The sequence below is a fragment of the Condylostylus longicornis genome, unplaced genomic scaffold (assembly GCF_029603195.1).
Source record: "Condylostylus longicornis isolate FDR11 unplaced genomic scaffold, ASM2960319v2 ptg000010l, whole genome shotgun sequence".
Classification (NCBI taxonomy): Eukaryota; Metazoa; Arthropoda; class Insecta; order Diptera; family Dolichopodidae; genus Condylostylus; species Condylostylus longicornis.
This window is the reverse complement of record NW_026577979.1, coordinates 13,284,305-13,307,331: the sequence shown is the minus strand read 5'-3', so window position 1 is coordinate 13,307,331 and position 23,027 is coordinate 13,284,305. Positions and strand designations below refer to the sequence as shown.

At 26.3% G+C, this 23,027-nt stretch overlaps 1 protein-coding gene across 2 annotated transcripts in view; it reads left to right on the top strand.

Annotated features, from left to right (window-relative positions):
* Positions 1-23,027, top strand: part of LOC129619050 (tRNA dimethylallyltransferase) — a 114,491-nt gene that overhangs the window by 15,975 nt on the left and 75,489 nt on the right. For both annotated transcript variants that reach the window (XM_055534126.1, XM_055534127.1), the window contains exons 3-4: positions 14,243-14,380; positions 14,524-14,627. In XM_055534126.1, coding sequence (XP_055390101.1) covers positions 14,243-14,380; positions 14,524-14,627 — 242 coding nt within the window. The remainder of the gene's footprint in view (positions 1-14,242; positions 14,381-14,523; positions 14,628-23,027) is intronic.

The window sequence follows — 23,027 nt, the reverse complement described above, 5'->3', positions numbered from 1 at the left end:
TTATTCTTATTTTATTTTCCTTTCCTACTTATCAAAAAATCGCGAGTTTTTTTTTCCTCTTTTTGTTTTTTCAATTTCATTTTTGATGGAATATATAGGATCAGTGACCTTCTATGTCTGTTCAAAGTCCTCAAGGTCAATATAAAAAAATCAAAAAAGGAAAAGAAAAGAAAAAAGTTTTTCATTTACATTTTATGCCATATAATTAGATAAATGGTTGTGGTTGTGTGTGTGTTTTGTTTATAAATATAAGAACTAAATAGGCTTTATAGGCATAAAATTTTGTACATGCGTGTAAATGTATATGTTCGTATAGAATAAGAGAATGAAAAAACGCCAAAAAAATAACAATAATATTCTAACTTTTCTATATATGTACAATGTAAGCTCACGTATAGTATAATGTACATTATATTGTAAATATGTGCGTGTGCAAGTATCTACTGTGTGAAATTAGAATTAGGCAGTTTTTGTTTAATATTTTTAGGCTTATGTAAAAAAATCTTTTAGTATTGAGGTCATTATTTATTGAGGTTTTTTTCAGTTGTTTTTATTTTCTTTTGACTTTTTCGTAGAAATTATAATCAAGCTCTACTAATATATGTATGGATGTATGGAATGAATGTATGAAGCTTGGAGATGTGTTTAGGCCTACATATAGTTACACCTTCATGTATATTTTTAATATGAAGAAATTTGAAGGGATATCGCACTTATATATTTTTTGTTCCAATCAACCTTAAGACAAGTTGAAGTAGTCTAAATTTAATAATTCCAATTCCAATTAAATGAGAATACGCTCTATTAATGTAAAATTGCTTATTATGGATTACGTCATTGTTAGGTGCTTATGGATTACGTCATTGTTAGGTTTGAAAAATGGGCCTAACAAATTGAACACGGTATGTTTTGAAGAGCATATAATCCAATATGTTGCAATAAATTTGGGTATGTAAACTTAGAATGACATTTTCGATAATTTTGAAAATGAGTTTAATTTAATATGTACATATATAATGTATTTGAAAATTATTTGAGAACAAAAATAAAAATTTGGGTTTTTTCGAAAAACCGAGTTGTTATTAGAATATTAAGTGTTCGTCTGTGCGATATTAAATTTTTTTGTTGAGACTAAGTTAGAAACAATAGAAATGTCCTTTTTAGTTATTTTTATGGAAATGGACTGTAATTACCAATTGATTCGCCTTTAGAGAATCCATTCAAAAAAATCATGATATTCTTGAGAAGTACTTTAACAAAATTAAATTTGCTTATTTGAATTTCTATGTAAATTTAAAACTAAATTAACTTAAGCTCTCATTTCAGTTCAGCTTTTTTTTAAATTTTATATGAGTGTTGGGCATTTTCATGATGCGGAAACTCTAGCGATAGTTTTTCTTTGAAATAAGTCGCTTAATAAAATATTTTATGCTATTACACTTTTGAAAGTTACTCTTTCAGCACTATGATTGAACTGAATAAAGCGCAATTCCCAACTAAAATTTTCGGCTACTTTCTATGTAATATTTTATTTTATATACATTGACTAGAATGTCGTTTGTTTGCATAAACCATTGACTAAAGCTATTTGCATAAATTATTGATTGAAAACAACTGACGTTTTGAACTTATTAAAACAAACCATGGAATTATTTATAAATTTTGGGCTTAATAATGTATGTGTATTCACATTCCTATAATAATCCCGGGACGCATTAACTACAACGATTTTGTCACCTTGGTTTTTAAGCAAGTCCACTTAGCTAACAACATCGGGCATTAATGCACATTCAAAAAATAGTAACTTTGTTGGGATTGGCTTAAGGATTTTTTTCGAATATTGTTCACTAAAAATTCTGTGTTAGAATTTACGAAAATTTTATTGTAATCATTCAATGCAAACTTGTTAATTTCATCATAAAATTTCCATTTGTGTGTTTGAATTCATAATTGAAGTGTTTGTAAAATTTTCAATTTTAAAATTTTTGTCTAATTTCTAAATCAAAGAATTTTTAAATCATGTTGTCATATAAATTAATGTTATAAACGATATTCCAATTTAATTTTTGTTGAAAATTTTTTGAAAATTTTATTATAAAATTAGTCCGAAGAAATAGAAAACAAAAAAAAAAATTATAAATAAATAAAATAAGCAACGCTTGAAATAAGACGCTGAAAAGACGCATTCAATTTTTATTCAAAAACAGAAAAAAGCAGAAAAAAATACAATTTTTGTGTTTTCATGTAATTTGGGATAGAAAAAATAAGGTTTTTGGGATACCCTTGTGAACTTGATCTGGAAATGTAAATAAAAAAAAACCAAAACAAAAAACTACCAAAACAATAATATGAAAACAACAATACAAAAATAATAATAACGTCAAAAGAAATAAACAAATACGAGAAAGTGAAAATGAAATGCGGCAAGCAAGGCAATGTAAAGAGGAAAATACAGCAAAGCAAAGTCTATAGAATAATTTAATGGTTTGATATTATTTAAGTACGTATTTATTTATATAAAGAAGGTATGTATACATGGTCATAGATACTGTTTTGATATAAGTTATATACGGGTACAAGTACATATATATACATATATGTACATACATACGTATTCCTAAGAGAGTAGGTATGCATGTACAAAACGATTTAGTTAAGCGTCAAACCGGATGAATAATAAAAGTTGGGTTAAGTAGATAGACAAAACAAGTAAAAAATTATTGTAAACTGTAGTTAGAGTATGATGAAGAAGAGCCGGCATCAAGCATAACATTATACATACATACATACATACACACATAAGTACATTTGGTTTCTTTTTAAAAAAAAATTTTATTTGTTTGGAAAATAAAAAGTTAAAAAAACTATAATTTTAATATTTTGTGACATAATAGCTGAGTAAGTGACATTTTGATTATACGAACATATTGTGTTTGTTTATACTTACATATTGCTTTTAAATACATAGTATGAAAGTAGGTAGGCATATTGGTAAATAAAAATAACAAAACGGTTCAACAATTTCATTTAAAATTTATTATTAACTTACAAAAATAAAAGAATTGTAGAATTGGCGCCAATAAACATGAACTACTTATACTATACTGTTATACATGCTTATTAAATATTAAATATAGTTATCATTTTAAAAATATTATGCAGTGTGAAACTGACAACAAATAGCGCTCAATTTATAAAATATTAATTACCAAGTAACAACTCAATAAAATAATTTTCTACATGCACAATGTGTTCTGCATGATACAGACGTACGTACATATGTACATAACCACACACGTATAGACAATTAATACTATAATTATTTTGAAAAATTCTTTGCAATAGATTTCCTATTTTTTATTTTTTATTTTTTTGGTAGCGTGACTGAATAAATCAGTTTCTGAAGTCCAATCCATCAAATTGTCACTTTATATTTTTATGTTAAACAAGATTTTACATTTTCTTATAAATGTTATTCATTGTGTTTGAACGGTTTTGATTTAATATAAGAGTTTTATTTGTTTATTTCAAGGAAGATATGTATGCACAAATACATTTACATCATTCCATTTTATTTTGGGATCAGGAGTAATTTTAGAAGTAAAAAATGATATTCCATAAATTTAAATATTTTACATTTATATTCCATATGTTAAGCCACCTACCGAAATAAATGTGCGTAACTACTACTTTCATCAATTCCTTTGTGTAAAGATGTTGTATGACGTGCCTTAGTAAGTGGTACTAAAATGGAGGATAAAATAGTTAGGGAAAATTTAAATTCCTTGTACTTTGATATATGAATGGGTTAATTATTTACTATGTGCATTTTGTTTACATTTTAAAATAAAGAATGTTAAAAATTGTTGACCTGCAAAGTATAAGTAAATTTTACATAAATGTATGCAAAAAATGTTGCAAAATTTACTCATACTTTTAACTACCCAGGCTGTTAGCGATTCCATTCCAGCCATTAGGTAATGAAATTTATTCAATGTATCGATTTATCTCGTCTTTAGCCTAAATTTACGACTATTAAAGAAGCAAAAAGCATATTAGGTGCTAAAAGTACATACATATATGAAAATTTAGTTACATATTGTGTAGTTAAGTGTTTCATCAGTTAAAGTACCAGATTTTTAGCAAAATCATATTTTATTAGAAATACAAATATAGCCTTTTAACGGAAAGAAAAATTCCAAAAAAATCAATTGTTCTTGAAGCTCTATTTCGTCTCGTTGGGTTGGGCAATACGTATTTCAAAAATCATTGTCAAACGATAATTTCATAGCTTTTTCTGTTTGATAATATTTAACGACCTTTAATTTCAGTATAGCATCAAATGGGTGCAAAAACCGCTGATTTGGGTGCTTGGCTATAGTGAACGTGAAGGCAATGAGGTTGCCGATGGGCTGGCGCTGAGGAGATGTTGGGCTGACTTTGTGCACCCACCACCTTTCTGTGGTCTGCCTTATTCCGCTGTTATGACTAAGCTTGCCTGTTTGCTCGCGGTGGAATGCGACTTGCTCTGACGGGACACGAGAAGGTGTCGTCTTGCATATGTTTTTCGTCCATAATACTCGGGAAAGTTCATTGCAGAGTTTTTGGGGATTAATACAAATTGAGTTCGTGCTATTGCGAATTTCTTCATGTTGCACATTGAAGTGTCACCTGCATAAACTAGGAAAATCAGGCTCCTCCCTGTGCATATTTGGTGGGGACGGTTACCACTCTTTGCGACTGCCCGGTACTAACTGTCCGGCGTCGCAATTGTTTTGGACAATGTTTTCTAAGCGTTCGGGAACTGCTGCCCGATTCCCTTCAGGATATCTCCAGTTCTATACTGGGAATAGGGTCGTTTTGCCCCACTCGGTTTCCTTAAAAATCTACAACCTAGTATAGCATCTGGAATACCCGTCTATATCATCTAAAAAACACCCGTTCACATATTTTACATTTACATTATATGTAAACAATGTTTGAGTCGCGTATCAAATTTAAGTGTGAACTTCAAATTCGTTATTTAAATATGATCGATAATTTATTAGAATCTTAAATTTCAACCAGTTTTTCTAATTTTAAAAATTCCCTTATATAATGTTAAATGAAATTTTCTTAACAAACAACCATTTAACTCAAAATTTCTTTTTAGTTAAAAGCTATTATATTATTGTTTTAAACTGGTTTCCCATATAATGTGCAATGTGACTACAAAAATTATTTTTAATACAAATCTAATTTTAGCCCAACATTCGTAATTTACAGTTCTTTAGATGGATCGTAAGAAGTTCATTTTCCATTATAAGTACTTATACGATTTCTTCCTTTTAATTATTATTATTATGTAAATTTGAACTTTAACTTTTAAAAACAATAACTCTGGAAATTAAATAAAATAGAAGAAAAAGGCAACACACGTGCAAGAAACGGAAATTATTTTTTATGCTATTCATTTATTATAACTCGCTCGCTTGTTTATTATGTACATACATACATATATTATATGCACATACGTACATGCTTTATAATTATAATCAAACATTTTACTTTATTAAGTCTGCTACTATACTATATTATGTCTAACAATGTATTATAGGCATACATATATGTATGAGTGCAAATAAAACTTAAAAACCATTTAATTTTAATACATTCATATAAATTTTATTGTAGGTATTTATAAGTTATTCAATAATTTTTAAGTAAAAATTAAATTTTACTAAAAGAAAATTAATTCTTTAAATGTTTCATTTAAGTAACGCACCAATTTGAACGCAAACTTCTTTAATACACAAATATAAATTTTAATCACATATTGATTTGCTTTTTCGTTTATAATAAATCGAGAACGGGAACTTTAAAAATTTCCATATAAAAAATTGCCGGTATAAATTCAATTGCTTCAAAATTGAAGCCGTTGTAGTACTTTGCTCAAATTTCTACTGAAAATTACTTATCCCTTATAAGGTAAATTTTTGGTATATGAATGTAAAGTACATGTACGTAAATTTAGAACATTTGAGATTTAAAAATTACAAAGTCAATTATAAATACAGACTTTAACATTTTGTTGCAATTATTTTAGAAAAATACCAAATTTAGTGTTCTTGATGTTACATATTTTGTTTTGAAATATTTTTTTGGAAGTTTTGACAATGTCACATAAATTTTAGACCAAAAACGTATGATTCCATTCGCATGCAAATGAAAACAAAATTTAAAGTTAATGTACAGTAGTTGCATCAACGCTTATATTTTTTTCATAAGTGTATATGGGGTGTTTTTTTAAGTTTGATAGGACTTGAAATTGTAAAAAATTATACAAAAAATTATTAATAAATTAAAAATTTTTTTAATAATCAAAGGATCAATTGCTAAAAACATTAAATGGAATTGAATTTTAAATAATTCGAATTTTAAATAATGAGTTCGAGCATACTGTTCTAGACAAACTGCATTTTGAACATCAAATTTACATTCTTGAGATTAGCGTGGGTTTATTCATTATGATTTGTCGGAGTATATGTATAAGTAATCCTAGGACTACTGAGAGTTGCTGAACGGCCGTCTTTTTAGGTTTAGTGCGTGGATTTTGTATATTCGGATGGGGCTTCTCTCTTACTAAGAACTAATAATAATAATTAAGAACTCATTTTAGTAATATAGTAAAAGTAACCAGTTCGTTAATTTTTTCTATGTTACTAAAATACCAACATGTTGTTTTTATTACAATAGGGTAATATTTCAAATATATATTGATTTTAATTCAAGGTCACTATTTCTTAAATTACTTCTGAAAAACATATCCTATGAAATGATTTATCAATTACGTATACAAATTTCCTCCTTAAAATGAAAAAGAAACCTAACACATAAGTAAATTTAATATTGGACTTTTTTTGAATATGGGAAATTATTGAACAATTTATTGTTTATGAAATAACATACCAACAAGAATAATAATAAAATTAAAAGAAAAAAAAAACTATTTCCGCTTCAATAACTTCAGTAACCATTCATCATCAGTGAATGACCCTTTAACTTAAAAACAAAATAAAGAAATAATAAAAAAAAGAAAAATGAAAATTAATAAAAATTACAACAAAACTAAGTAAACAAGTTTAGTGTTTTTTTTCGTTTTTTACTTTTTAATATTATATAAGTAAATTTATTCGTCTTTAATAAAATAATTATTACTAATCGTCATAATATCGAAAAAAAAAATGCGTAAAGAACGTAAAGAGAGGGAACGGAACGGGCTGCCAGTTTTAATTTTCACGATTATGTAGTTACGCATTGCTACTATGATTATTGAAAATATATTATTGAATTGTTATTTATTAAGACATTTTATTGAACTGGGTTAACCTTAACAGAGAATAATTTCCATTTGAATAATAAATGATTTTTTTTTAAAAGTATCAGAAAAAGAAAAAAGAAATATTAGTACACAAATTGTTACAATTCGTACAATTTCGTGGGAATTATTTGAAATGTGTATGAATAAATGTATGTTTGTTTGTGTATAATGTTATGCTAAGTGCGCAAATACTTTCCAAAAAACAAAAATAGTAAACATTATTATTGTTATTTGGGGTAAACGCACTATTTATCAAACTAATTAATTTTTAAATAGTCTTCATAGTTATTTTACAAAAGTAAAATTACCTCAAATAGTTATGCAGATGACTTGTGGATCAAGCAGCAAAAAAAAATACTGGTTGTATAGAAAAACTGGTTGTATTTAAAATAGCTAACTGTGTGAACTCTGTAATATCTGTGCGAATGGTTTACTATGTTGCAGTTAACGAAAGGAATTACTACTAACCCTTCAATGTTTCTCTATTTCTAAAGTTTATCACCTGAATTTGGCGTTTATAGGTACATATTCTCATTTGTTTGAGTTATAATCACTACCAAATTTTATTAGAATCTAGACCACATATTACCGTACTCGTTTTATAAAGTTTTAATACTTATTTAAGCTTTGTAGTTGCCGAGATATAAACAAATTATTTATGGAGTTGTATGTAGTATACTATTGTATGAACTTACATAACAAAAACTAAATTTTAATAATACTATGAACAAATTGATTCATTTAAGCTGAATTTGAATAGTGCAAACTTTTAGATGTCAAATACTAGATTTTCTGATTCCATTGACCCTCAATTAAGTGAGGTTCTTAATGTAAAATATTTTTAGTAATTGTCGAAAATTTGGTTATCCTATAGCCCAATCGATTTTTCAATTGCTATGGAATCGATAGATTAACGGACCGACATGGATAAGTTTATTCAGAATTCTATGCTGGATTTTCATATGAATTTTTATTACGAATTTAATATACTAGCAAAAATAATTACATATATCAAATATAATATGTCATTTAATAAATTTCCAGCTTGTCTCATAACAAAATTTAGTAGATTGAGTAGTCGCATGCATCAAATGATAAATGTTAATGGCTTGCATGTAATAGTAATTTCAGATACACAATCTTTTAAAGATTTCAACACTTTATTTGTTCCAAAATAAATAAATGTTTCCTGCATCACGTGCGCATTCTACCAAAATTCTATTCTTCCAAAATTTACACTTGTAAATAATATTTTATTATTTTTCTTAATACAATTTACAAAAATTACATTTGCAAATAATATTGAAAATTTCCTGCTGGAAATGAAAATTTGTTGTGTAAAAAAATAAGTGTAAAACGTGTTAAAAACGTATCACACCATATATTGTTAATAAATGGCTAAAATCTACTATTTATAATAAATATTATTTATGTATTTACTCTTGATTTTATACAGAAAAAAAATTAAGTTTCACTTCCCTTTTATAGGTCAAATATATTCATATGTACACACATATGTACGTACGTATATATTTCTTATTAACACGCTCAAACACACGTTTATTTTTTTGTCGATTTTCATTGCAAAAATTTATATCTATTGTACATAATACAAAAGCATGTTATATAAAAAATTTTCGAGAAAATTGAACTTGAATAATTTAAATGGAATTTTATTATGTAACACTTTACAAATTTTATAATGAAACTTAAACTATAAGGAAAAAACTTCCCAGGTTCCATTAACTTTGATTAGTGTCTTAAAATTGGATTAATTTTGAAAAATGAGAATTTCAATTCTTTAGAAAATATTCTAAACCATCTCTCAATTAATTCAGTTTAATAATGTTTTTTATTTTGATTAAAATTAGGTAAATAATTTTTAAAGTGGTATACATATAACAATAAATTAAATTTTCCGGAAATTTAATAATTCGAAAAGTAAATTTCAGTTAATTGAAACTGTTTGTTACTTAATACATGTACAGTTCTCCCCGGTTAAATGCACCAGGAATGGGTGAAACGGGTAAATCAATTATAAAAATCCTGTTCAATTAAACAATTAGTGCAATAAAAAAAAGTTCTTAATAGGACAGTTTATGCATTAAAACGAATAACTACAGATAAACAATCGTTCCATCTGTGATGCACAAAAATCAATAATGAACACTAATGTTCTTTTATACTGATCTGATAATATTACCAAAAAAGGGGTTCTTTAAGCGGATATTTCAATTATAGGCGGTGCAATTAAACGATGATGTGCTTTTAATCTAATAGTGTAATATCTAAGCAGGTGTACAGTGGAATCTCTAAGTTGAATTACACGGATTGGAATATAATATGGATCTTTTGTAAAATAGGCTGCTTTTACATTATACATATTAAGATAGGACGCAACATATTGTAACTGTCAAATAAATTGTTTTATAAATAAGGATCTACATTGTACGAAAAGAGTTTTTATATCAAGAGTCTACAGTATTTCTAAATTTTTGCCATATTGTCAAGTATAGATAAAAGTTTAATAATAATAGTAGAAAATGAGTGAAGTATTTTTGCTATAGAACTTTTTTTTAAATTCAAATGATTTTGACTTTTTTTCATTTTAATAAGTTTTTTTGCATTCATTACGAGTATGAGATTAAGTTCTTTAACGGCGACATTTGAATAGAAAAATAAATTAATAAAAAAGAATTTGATAAAAATGATAAGGAATATAGAAAAAATTAGTTGATCGTGTTAATTCGGTGGTATCCGTAGAAATGATTCAATGAGTTCACTGTAAGTTCATGCTACGCAACCATTTCCTATTTTTGTGCATGATTGCATTAACTTACTCCGTACTCCTAATTAACTGCTTTGAATTGATGAATTTATTTTTGAATTTCTATTGTAGATATTTGAGCTATACTATTGCATATAATCGAGTTCGAATCGAGTTAATAGATTTTGAGGTAAAAATTTTAAATTTATAAAAAATTTAATAAATTAAGCTCAGTATAGTTGATTAAACATGGTTTCATAGGCCAAGAATTCAACAAGGAGTAAAAATGTTTTAACTATACAAATCAATATTTATTTCCAATTAAACCAATTGTTATAAACGAAATTATAAGTTCACAATTCTGCAAACATCCAATTTTTGCGGATATAAATATGACAACATAAGAACTTTTTAAGGTGATTTTTGTGAAGTATGAATTACGGAAGCATTTAATTCTCTAATAAGGAAAGTTTTAAGAACTTTTTTGTCATTTTTCTTGAGAAAATTAGGCAATCACTCAGAGTGATCAAAACGTTGCATGTTTTAATATAAGAGATACAAAAATTATTTAAATAAATTTTTCCTATTCATTTCAATGAACAAAAGAGAGAGATGATTTAGATTTTTGTTATTGCTTTTTCTTTTCAAATAAAATAACTTATCTAACAAATCTATTATAACATTTAACAAAGCATAAACTATGACTCAAATATGAGCATTTACAAAAACGAGAGCAAATATTAAATGGATTAATTTGGACCAAATTAAATGAATTAAATCGGTCAATTGTTCCAATGTGAAAACGTGGGTGAATTTCCGGGTTCTGCAAAAAAATTCTACATTAATTTATTGATGTGGGAATTCAGTATTCAATTCAAAACAAAATTTCAATTGTCGTGCAAGAATTTGGTCCAGCACACTAATTTATGTTTCCAAAAATTATTCTAGAGGTTTATGATGGCTCACGGCTTGCGAACGTCAGGAGGAGAAGACCGTAGCCCACCTTTTTTGCTCATTTCCGGCTTTGGCCAGGAGGAGACAGAAATTCCTCGGATCATTTTTCTTTTTGCGGACTACGGATCTGGCAAATGTAAATGCTAGAGGCCTTAACCGGTTTCTGAAAAGCTCGGGCTGGTTCTCGTGAGGGCGGGGGATTTTGTGGATCCGGCGGTATCACAACGAGCCTTACTGGCCTATGTGTACCTTGCGGTAGCCGCGTCGACCTAACCTAACCCAACCTATGATGGTTCACAAATAAAAATCAATTTTGCAGCTTCCAAATTCTCAAATGAAATATGTATGAACGCATGCCTTTATAATTTCCGTTATGTCTGCTTACACACTTTGTACTACTTTCTAATACACATTTAAAAATTATTTCTGGCGTTACACTTATTGTGTTATAGTTAAATATTTATAGTGTTATATTGAAAAAAGTGTAGTAGTATGTTAAAAAACTCTATGTTATTGTGACTAGGTATCATATCGTGTACGTCTAATGTTTTCTTTTGAACTCTTGCATATTCATTCAAAACTACTGATACATGCATACAATATCTGATTAGATCAATAATCTTTCCTTTTAGTTTTCCATTTCTTTTAAAATTAAGTTATGTGTGATTTGAAAATATCAGACAAACATGTGAAAATAGCATTTTAAATAGAAACAAAAATTTGAAAAATTAAAATAGAAAATTTCCTCAAGGGTTTTTGACGGCAAGTGTTACAAATTTAACAGTCTTGAAAATTAGACTTTAAATTTGAAAAAAAAGTTTTTAAACTTTTGAATTAGGCAAACATTTAAAGATTTATTACGTTTGTTACCTTCCCAAAAAAGAAAAACAAAAAAAATTTTCTTTTTTCTCTAATAATCACAAATATTTCCTTGAGGGTATAAATTTCTATATCGCAATAAGATAAGAGAATTATAAATTTCTCTATTTAAAATTCAATGAAAATTTAAAATGAATATAAAAATTTCATAAAACTTTATTATTGATAGCGCTGTGCAAATCAAATTTCATAAAAATATGACGGGTAATTGATCAAAACCAAACAAATGCTTAAATGTATACGTGTGTGTATATATAAATATGTATATTTAAATTCTATTTGTAATTTAAATTAAATGGAAAAACTTTGACTTCCTATGGTGGTCCAATTTATGATTTCCAAAAGACATAAGTTTTAAGAATATCTATTTCAAAAGTTGAGTTGACTAGGATTATGTGCTTTATATTTACCACCAGTTAAGTATTTTTTTATTAAAATTTTATATAAATCTTATTCAATTCAATAAATTCAAAATTTTATCTTATTTCTATGTCTGCATTAATTTATTTCTTGGAATTGCAGATAAAATTCTTGAATGCATTTTAAATTTATGGAGCGAAATCACAAATTGGTTGTTGTAAATATTTTGCAGCAACACAATTTGTATCGTATGTTGACCGATATCATATTCAATTAGTCATACAACATACATGATTATATAATAGCATTTATGACCTCCTTCTTACAAAGTACCACCTTTGTCTGTAGCTGAAGCGCTTTTTTAAGAACGGGAAAAGCTAGATATTCTAATAAAAATAACGAAAGATTAAGTTTCACTTTTTATTAACATATTTGCGTATTCTGATTTCAAATATTAAAATTACTTGCTTTTATCTTCCCACATTATTTCTTAATATGCGGCCTTAAAGCGGAGCGTTTTATGTAAAATTGAACACCTACAAAACAAGAATCGATGATTTTACGCGAATTGTGCAATTCAGTTTTCAAAACAGTTTTCATTATACACACCATTATAAAACTATTAAAATTATATTTATAATATAATTTTAATCTCTATAATAAGTTTTTGTGAAAATCTAAAATAAAAATTAAAAGTTAAAATTATTTCTGTGAAATCAATCAAAAAAAAAAATGTTTGATTCCTTCTTATACGCACATACTTAGTTGATATTAGATTCTTGGTAAAGCGTGATTTTAAATTTCAAAATATCCAAACAGCAATGTGTTTTGTTTTTTGTTCTCCAGTTTTTGCCATTTCCTTTAAGAGCGTTTGATTATAGTGCGAACTAAGAATATCGATTTTTCGATTCTAAGAAATTATTTATGAGTGGAATATTTTTCATATGTTTGTATTAGTCATCTTTATATTTGAATGACTCATTTTGAAATTTCGTTTTTTATCAAATTTACATGTACATATGTATTTAAATATTTATGTATTTATTATACATATGCATATAGAATGGAAATCATAAGGCAACTATTTAATTAAGGAGAATTAAGTTGAAATTACATACATACACACATACATATGTTTTTAATTTTAAAACGAGACTGTAAGAGGGCAATCATGATCTTAAAACAATTTTTTTCTATTTACAGAATATGTGCATTAATTGTATGTTATATCAATTAAATCAGAAATATTTATGAGTGTATATTGTGTCTACTTAGGTACAAAACACCTTTATTTTAAACATTCAAGTTAAAACTTTTATATTTGAGCTTAAAATAATAATGGGGAAAGTCCCCATTTAAAAAATACTCCAATAACATTTAAATTTAAAAAGTGCACATACACATGAAAATTCTTGCCGGATGTTTTAATTTTTTAATCTCATATTCAATTTCTAAATAAAGTTGCTTACTTAAAAATTAAATATAAAAGTTATACTTATTATAGTAGTTGTTACTAGTAAGTTATTTTGTACATTTAAAGTTTAGATTTTAGGCATAATATAGAATAACATTGTGAAAATTTTGATTATTTTGGTTAAAATCAAACGTGGTGTTTGTACATAATATTTTGTTGATTTGCTCCAACGAGTTTCCTTATCAAATTAATTAAATTAAAAAAAAAACACGGTTCTTTTATAGATATTTGATTTCGAATAATAGTAGCCTTTGGTTATCACTTTATTGAATAAATTAAACCTTGTGACGAAAAGAAAAGCCTCATCTCAAAATATGAGTTTATTCCTAAAATTGTGAATAAATAAATAAAATTTTTGTAAAGTGTACATTTTTTTAATTTGAATTGAGAACTTTTTAATTTAAGATCATTTATATGCAAATGTTTTCCTTAACCAATAAAAAACTAGATAGATAATTTGTTGAAACAATCAAAATGTCCAATTATTGTCGGTGGCACAAATTATTATATTGAAAGTATACTATGGGATATTTTAGTGAATGCTTCAGAAGATTCATACATAGAAAGTACAGTGGAATCAAATGAGGTAATTAAAATTTAATTTAGATTTAATCTTGCTTTAATTTATTAATTAATTTCATTTGTTTGTTTGCTTATCGCCAACAAAAATTTTAAAATTCATTTTATTTTTCCTATTTTTGTATGCAATTGCAACGTTATTCACTATAGAAATGGCTAACTACGACATCTGAGGAGCTTCACGAAGAATTAAAAAAGGTAGATCCAAAATATGCACAAATGATTCATCCAAATAATAAAAGAAAAATTGTTCGGTAAGTTTATTCACAATTTATTAATATTTTTCTACTCTTTGAATTTATTTGTGTAACCTTTACCATTGCTATTTATGGAATTTGAACTCATAACGAAAATTTGAAACTCATAATTTTGTATTGAACTCCCTATAGTCATTAAAGTTTCGTTCAAAATTATAGAAAACCTGTTTTGTGTATAACGCCTTAAATAAGTGACGTGTTACTTTTCTATCATATTGTGATTTCAGTAGATTAAATTTCATTTATATTATTAAAATTCAATTGTCAAAAACCAGTTCTTGTGAATTGTCAATAACTGACCACATATTCTATAGGGTAGAATAGCCTTAATGTAGTTTTTAGTGAAACTACGCAATGGTTTGACGTAAGCTTTACATGTACTTGAACAATATTTGTCAGCATTGGACGCATAATTGAGAACCGCAAATTTAGTGAAGCATTGTTGGATAACAAATGGGTATCTAAAAATCATAAAATTTCATGTAACTATGACTACGATAGTAATCACTTTTGAGACAAATTTGAATTTCAATATAAAAATTGTAGATTTCACATTTTTTTCGCATTTCGTTTGAACAACATTTTTTTATATTGTTTTAATGTTAAACAAATAAAAAATTATTTTTCATAACTTTTCTAAGATTAAATTCAGACATTCGTATGCTAGTCGGCAACTATTCACCTCTGATTTCTTTCTGTTTTGACAAAACCAATAACAACACAACAAGTATAACGTAATCCGATTTTTAGTTTAAACTGTTTTGTTTGATAGATGGCATTTCCAAAATTTCGCAAATTTCAAATAATTTGATTGATTTTAAAAATGTTTTAATAATGTAAATATACGAAATTTTTATTATACATACTTGAAGTTTTTGCCTCCCTCTGAGCTTCACTTAAATTTAAACTAAAATTTTTTGTATATGAAAAGATAAATAAAAAATCTGATGTGGTCATCAAATAACCGACCCCAATGTGTATTGTCTAGTTAAGTAAAAGTGTTACAGAATATTATAAAAATGTCTGTTAAGTACTTCTTTTCAATTTTTAGGACATTAATAAGCTTTTAGTTAACATACCTAGAAAAATGTAAATTTGGCTCATAGTAGAGTTTCGCTTTGTGCTACCCGAATTCCCATAAATGCTCGCCCGTTGGTTTGGGCAACAAATAGGACCCAAATATCAAATTTCAAAAAATTCCAACAATTCGTTCCATAGATAAAAAATGTGAAATCGGCCCGCAGATCAGTTTTACCAAAATCCTGATCTTTCCAAAAAATTTATATGTTCATTGTTATTACAAAGAAATCAAATATTAAATTTTAATGAAATCGGTTGATTATTTCTCTTTATATACGCAAAAATGTAAATTTGGCCCATAGTAAACGTCCTGTAGCTGATACCTGATTTCTTCCAAAAGTTAGAAGGTTTCGCGGACGTTGAGCGAAGCTTATATATGGAATTTCAAGTAAATCGGTTGAATATTTTCTTTAAGATGGTCAAAAATGTGAAACAGGCCCGCTAAAAAGTGCAGTTCCCGAGGCCTGACATATCCCAAAAGTTGATCAATCCGTGCTATGGTCGAAATAAACTTACATATAAAATTTCATTAAAATCGGTTTAGCTGAACTTGAGATACATGCGTGCATACACAGACCGACAGACCGACAGGTTGCTAAAAGTAGTTTATTTACACTTCCCTACCGTGGAAAAGTGCATTCCAACCGAAAATTCGATATGCAAAATTTATTGCTATCACAACCTACCTATTGTATACACAATACGGTCGGTAAAAATGCGAAAACTAAAATATTGAAATTTTATATTGTTACTTTTATATTTTTGGTCCAAATTATCACAAAAACTGTTATATTTATAATCTTATATACAAAATCTTATTACAGGTAATTAAATATATAATTACGTTCGTAATGTTATTAATAAAACAAATTCTCTCTCACCTTTAATAATAAAAATTTGTGTTTTAATGTATTTTATATGTTTGGGAGATGTGAGAAGGTCAAAAGAATAAAGTGCAAATCTTCCATATACATACGAGTACATATTATGTGGATTTTAATACGAATATTATAATTAAAAGAGAGAAAATATTATTACCACTTTCACAAATGATTAAAATCACGGTCAATTACCTCTTTTATTTAATTTATGTTTGATTCAAACAGTTTGAGTCATTTTTACACGAGTACCTTTACATATGTATCTACACATAAATATGTACTGTTATGCCTATACACAAATTGGTGTTTGATATGATAACCATTTTATTATAGTAAAATGTATGTAGAATGTGTGTTTTAACAAAATTATCATGTATGTACACATAAAGAAACAAGGTAACATTATCGCGAAAAAAATGAAGTTTTTTTTTTTTGATTAGAAAAAAAAAATCAAATTTGTATCAACCGGAGAGTTCAAATGATTTCATTAACCCTCCATTCTTTTTTTTTATACAAAAAAAAAAAAATACTTCAAAATTCGCACTTATCATTCATTTTATATTTTTATTTTATTTTATTTTAAAATTATAACAATTTTGACACAATTTTTTTGTTATTATTTTTTTTTTTCAAATTCATTAGTAATAGATAATGAATGATTGAATATTTACGGACGTAAAGTTTGTTTAAACAGTAAAAATTTCGTACGTAAAAATTAAAAAGTGTAAAAAGATTTTTTTTTATTATAGGAAGCGAGAAATATTGAAATAGTTTGATTAGATATTTACGTTAAAATTTCTAGGAAAAATTTATAATTTTGAATGTATTTTTACAATAGCAGTAGTTGAATTTATTGAAAAATTGCTAAAATTGTAGTTTGCAGTATATCAATTAATTTTATATGTTTGAACACATGGCTCTCCATAAATTGTTATCAATGGAAAAATTGGATAAGTTTCTTAACAAAATAGATGAGAACGAGTTCTCTTTCTAAATATTTTGTTGCTTATTTTTAAATTTAATGACCTTAAAAGTTTTTTTCGCGAAATTTAAATCCCCAAAGGGTTAATTTCATATATTTAAAGATAATCTTGCTCAAGATAGTCACGAATTTTATAAAAATATTTAATGTACATCAAGTTCATTTTCCTTTCACAAATGAAATCACAATCTTACAATAGCTCTTCAGATTATTGTCCTGAGTTTTGATCTCCACAAATTTTTTAAAGCAAAATGAACTTCTTTACAAACTGTGAGACTTTTTAAACTTTTAGATGCAAAATACACATTGAAAAAGTGTTTTCACTGAATAAACTCAATTAAGTAAGGAATACTTGAGTGAAAAAGATATCTAATAGCCCTGATAAGTAAATTATATTTATTTTGATTGTAAAATTGGAAATTAGTTAATTTTAAAATTATTTTTCAAACTTAGTTTTGCTTGAAAAAATATTTAAAATTTTGCAAAATAATCTGTATTCCGAGTATTCGAAAAATTCTGGATGCTTTTAGTAAAACTTCGACGATAAGTATTATCGGTATGTGTTAGTTAATATTTAAACTGGCATAATGCTAAATTTTGAGTTTTTGCATTAAATTTGGGTATAAATTGGCAGTAGGCTGTTAATTTTATTGATACTTGTGACAGTGCTATATGTCATTGTATTTGGTTTTGGAAAATATAAGTTAAAAACTGTTTTAAAACATTGCTTTTGAAATGCTACCATAATTTTTTATAGACCACCTCTGAAACGCTGCTATCTTTTTTTTTTTTGTAAAAAATACAATATTGTATTTTTAATTCCCTCTAACGCATACACAAATTCCTTAATAAATGCCGAAACTATAAAATCACTTGTATTATATTCCTTACATGGAAACTGTACAGTTCCAATTTAGTGAATGTGTTATTAAGATTGTATAATAATTAATATTATTATAATTTATTAGCTAATATTTGATTTTTGTTTTAATTATCTTTTAATTATGATAAGATTAATCAAGTGATTTGAAGATTTATTAAGGAATTCCTACACTTCATTTTATCTAAACATATGAAAGAATGAAATTTCTTTTGAATTGAGTTCCAATTTAATATACATACATGTTATGAACATTTTGCTGGCTCATTTTAAAATCTATATGATTTATTCATATACATACATCATACCACCTATGCAGGTACTTAAGAAATAATATTCCTTTGGATTTTACATTATAAATAGACGAATTTTATTATCTGCTGGCAGAAGTAATAATTGGCTTAAGTATGTTTGATTAGAATTAGATACACGTGCCTCGTGCATGTCGTATACTATACGTGTAAATTTTATTAAAAATTTTTAGAAAAAATCTAATTTCTAGAATTATTGTCAATTTTTAGATTACAATTTTAATTATTTTCAAGTCAATTTTGCCTATATAACTGCCTAAATTCATGACCGTACTTGAATTTAAATCTGTAAAGTGATAACCAAAAATAATCATGTCGGGACGTACATTAAAAATGTTCTTTGTATTAGAACTAAATAAGTTCTACTAAAATTAGTGCACTAGAAGTATAGATGAGTTCGCTAAGTTGTATAAAGACACTTCAATTCCATTTCATTCGTAGTGAGAAGTACTTTGCAGTAAAAAGTAAATTGAAACATAATGTTATCTGACTGTACAGTTGATCTAAAATTTTAAACAATGTGAACGTGTCTATTTCGGTCAGAATGAGAAAATTACATGCATATGTCAAAATTTACCTTTTCAATTAACTTGGACGTAATTTTGATACTTAATTTTTTTAAAGACTTAAAACTTACGTACTTTTCTTTGAAATAATATCTTTACTATAGAAAATTCTGTGCTTTTCTTGTACTGAACAACAGGACAGATCAATGCATTTAATTTGTTTACTTTATAATTTTGCAAAGTAATTAATTAGTTATTCAGAAGAAGCCATTGTGATGCGAAACTGATTGAATCGGGATACCAACACAATCAAGTAAAAATGTAAATTTCCTGATTAAATTAACGCTTGTTCTTTAAAATTATTTTAATACTAATTTGCAGTTATTAGTTTTAATTAGTCATAACTGTAAATTAATACATGATAATTGTTAATTAACATTAATAATTGATATAGTTTTCAATCAAGAATTGAGGACATATAATTTTTATTTGCACATTAGACGCTATCTCAACTTTTTATGAATACACAAATTTAATAAATCAAAGAAATAGGGGATAATAAAGACAATTTTACATTCAAGCGACTAATTAACGTAAAAGTTAAATGAAATAATTGTTGGTCTAATTCTAATAAAATTGTATATGCATTTTTAAACATCTTAAGACGATTTTTATTTCTTCGTTATTTTCCAAAATGTTTGCATGAGAATTCTTCCATATATTTCTAAATTAACTTAAAACATTTTAGTTTGTACGTACCGATTTACTAGCACGCTATTTTCTAAAATTGCTCTTACTTTTATTTCATCTATTTTTGACATTATCAAAAAATTAGTTTAAAAATTATTAATTCGATTAATTTGACACACTTAAAAGTACTTTTATTTCGGTGATTGATAACATAATTTTTTTTTTCATTCTTTTTGTCAATTTCACTTAATTTGTCATTATTTTTTGATAAAATTTTGACATTGTCATGTTTGACAAGATTTTTGAATTTCTTATCAACGCTATCAAATTAACCTAATTCCAAAATATATATATATATATTATTTATGTAGGAAAGGCATAATAATTATCGCAAAAGCATAATATGACAATTTTGTTACTTAGGTTTCCTTAATGCTTATGTCAAGGTGCAAGTGTATAGAACAAGTATAAAACATAATTTAAAAGCACACCATAAAAAGAAAATTTGATAAGAAGAAATCAAATCGGTGTTCCATTATTTTTTTTAATCTTTGAAATTATTTCTTTTTTTTTTTCAATTTTATATAGAAAATCGGGAACAAATTTTTTTAACAAATTATATAAGAGTTTTTTAAAATTAATTCTTTTTTATCTTTTTGAAAGAAATTATAGCTTATCATCACTTATAAATTATTAAATCTGGCATACTATCCATGAACCAAATGATTTCATAAAGTTTTTGCTCTAACTTCCGGAATCATATAGGGTTCTTGACACCAATACATAATTTACTTAAAACTGAACCTCAAAATATTCATATAATCGTCCCAAAATATTAGCGACCTCTAAATAACATTTCGACCGTTATTGGATTTAATTTTTTATTTGAAATTTCAATTTCTATCCCGCTAGAATTGTTAAGGAATCAAAAGCAATAATTAACTTATGTCCTTGCAGGTTTATCCGTAAACCTTTTAACTATTTTTACCAAACCTTACGGTTGTTGTCTAAAAAGTTTGAGATACTTATTTATTTTTAAAATAAATTTTTTAATATAATTAAAGTTTTTAATTTAAAAATGCAAATCGTAGGTGCTTGTAGTATTAAAATTGCAAATATATTTTGAATTACGCAAACCCGAATAGTAGCGACATGCTTCTTTAACCAAAATGACAAAATTGAGTTTAGAATCGGTATTTAAAACCCGCTTTTTCGAATTTTTATTGTCATTTTTCGCCTCAGTCCCCCCCAAATTTGTTGCCTCTCAAAATTTGAAAGTTTTCCCATATTTCTATAAAAACTGACGGTAAATGTCATGCCATCAAAAAATATAATTATGTATCTCAACTCACTCAAACGTTCACTTCCGTGATTCCCAAAGTGATCTATATAGACCCCCAGGAGTCCATAAAGACCCGCTAGGGGTCTATGAAAAAATATGAATTTAGTTCAATAAGTTTTTTATTTAACTTTCTCACATCAAAGAAAGTAGCAGGAGCCTATCAAAAATTGAAAAAGACGACAAGGGAAATTTGTTTTTTTTGGAAATTTTTCATTTGTTCAAGAAAAAAAATGGTAAAAACTATTGGTTTCGTCCAACTTTATTTAATTTTTAAGAACACGACTTCTTCTAATGCTATTCCTTCCACAAATATTACAATATTGTATTTAAAATGAACATATACCAACTTAATAAACTTGTGACATATGAGTTCATTCTACATATGTAAATACATTCCTATATATTTCAAATTGATGGAAATTGTATCGTTTTGGATTTACAATAAATTTTAATGAATTAAAATCGAAATTAATTTAAAAATCTTTCGTCACATACCACATTATGGTTGTTTCGTCATTTTAACAAGTTTTAATTTAAGAATTGAATGTGCTGGTATGTTTATCTCATCTGCTTTATTAACAAAATCAAATAAAATACAAATATGAATTAAAAACGGACGGAAGCTATGATGACATCACTTGGGATAAAAAAAACTGAAAAATGAAACTGTTATTTCAGTTTTCTGTGTTATTTTTTTTTATTCCTTTTAATTATTTCAAAGGATATGAGTTCAAAAATTTATTAACAGTTACTCATGCGAATTTTCGCTTATTCTTTAAATAGAATATTAGGTCGGTGACATTAAAAAAAATATACAAAACGTGTCGTTTTTGTTTTCGTTTTCATTTCAATTTCTAATTTTTTAGTTCATTTTTTTTTATTACGAATTCCGAAGGGATTTGATCAAAAAGAACTTTTGTTAATTTGTTACTAAATTGAGTCTTAATAAAATATGTTGTATTATTTATGTTAAATTAAATCATTAATTGACCTATTAAAAAAATACACAACTCGTCCTCTAAGCATTCCCAGACAATTATTAAGTATTTTTATTATAAACATTGGAATTTTTGTTTTTTTTTTTGCGACAGAAGATGTTGAACCGTTAAAAAAAATTACCACACTAAAACACACTAAAAATAAACATTTATAATTTTGAATGTAAATAAAAAAAAATATGTGAAATTTTTTTGTTTAAAATACACTTAAATTTTGTGTATGAAAGCAGATAAGTTTTTTTTAACGGTCGGAATTTTTTGGTGCCTTTAAAAACTAGCAATTGCATGACTTATGAATATTATACAGATAGACATATTTGACAGTTGTTTTAAGTGAAACTTCACATGCATTTTTTATAGTGAGACAAACATCTTTATTTCAAAAAAAAAAAAGGGAATGGAAGACATGGTGAATGTCTCTATTCGAGCTCAATTGAATTGTAGACAACTGATATCCTTGTTAATTTTCGTATTTTGCATAAATATTTGAGTGTAACGATTTTTGAGGACGAAAATGTGTATTTCAAATTTCAAGTAACAATGACGGTTATAGAAAACTTAACGAATATTTAGTTCATTGTTCTCAATTGTGCTCCCGCTAATGCCACTGTATGGTAATATTCTACTTAATTTTGGAAATCGAAAATTCACCTGAAGAATTAACATCCAATTTAAAAAATTAATCATTCTAATATTCTTAACACATTAAAATTTACTGTAGTATAAT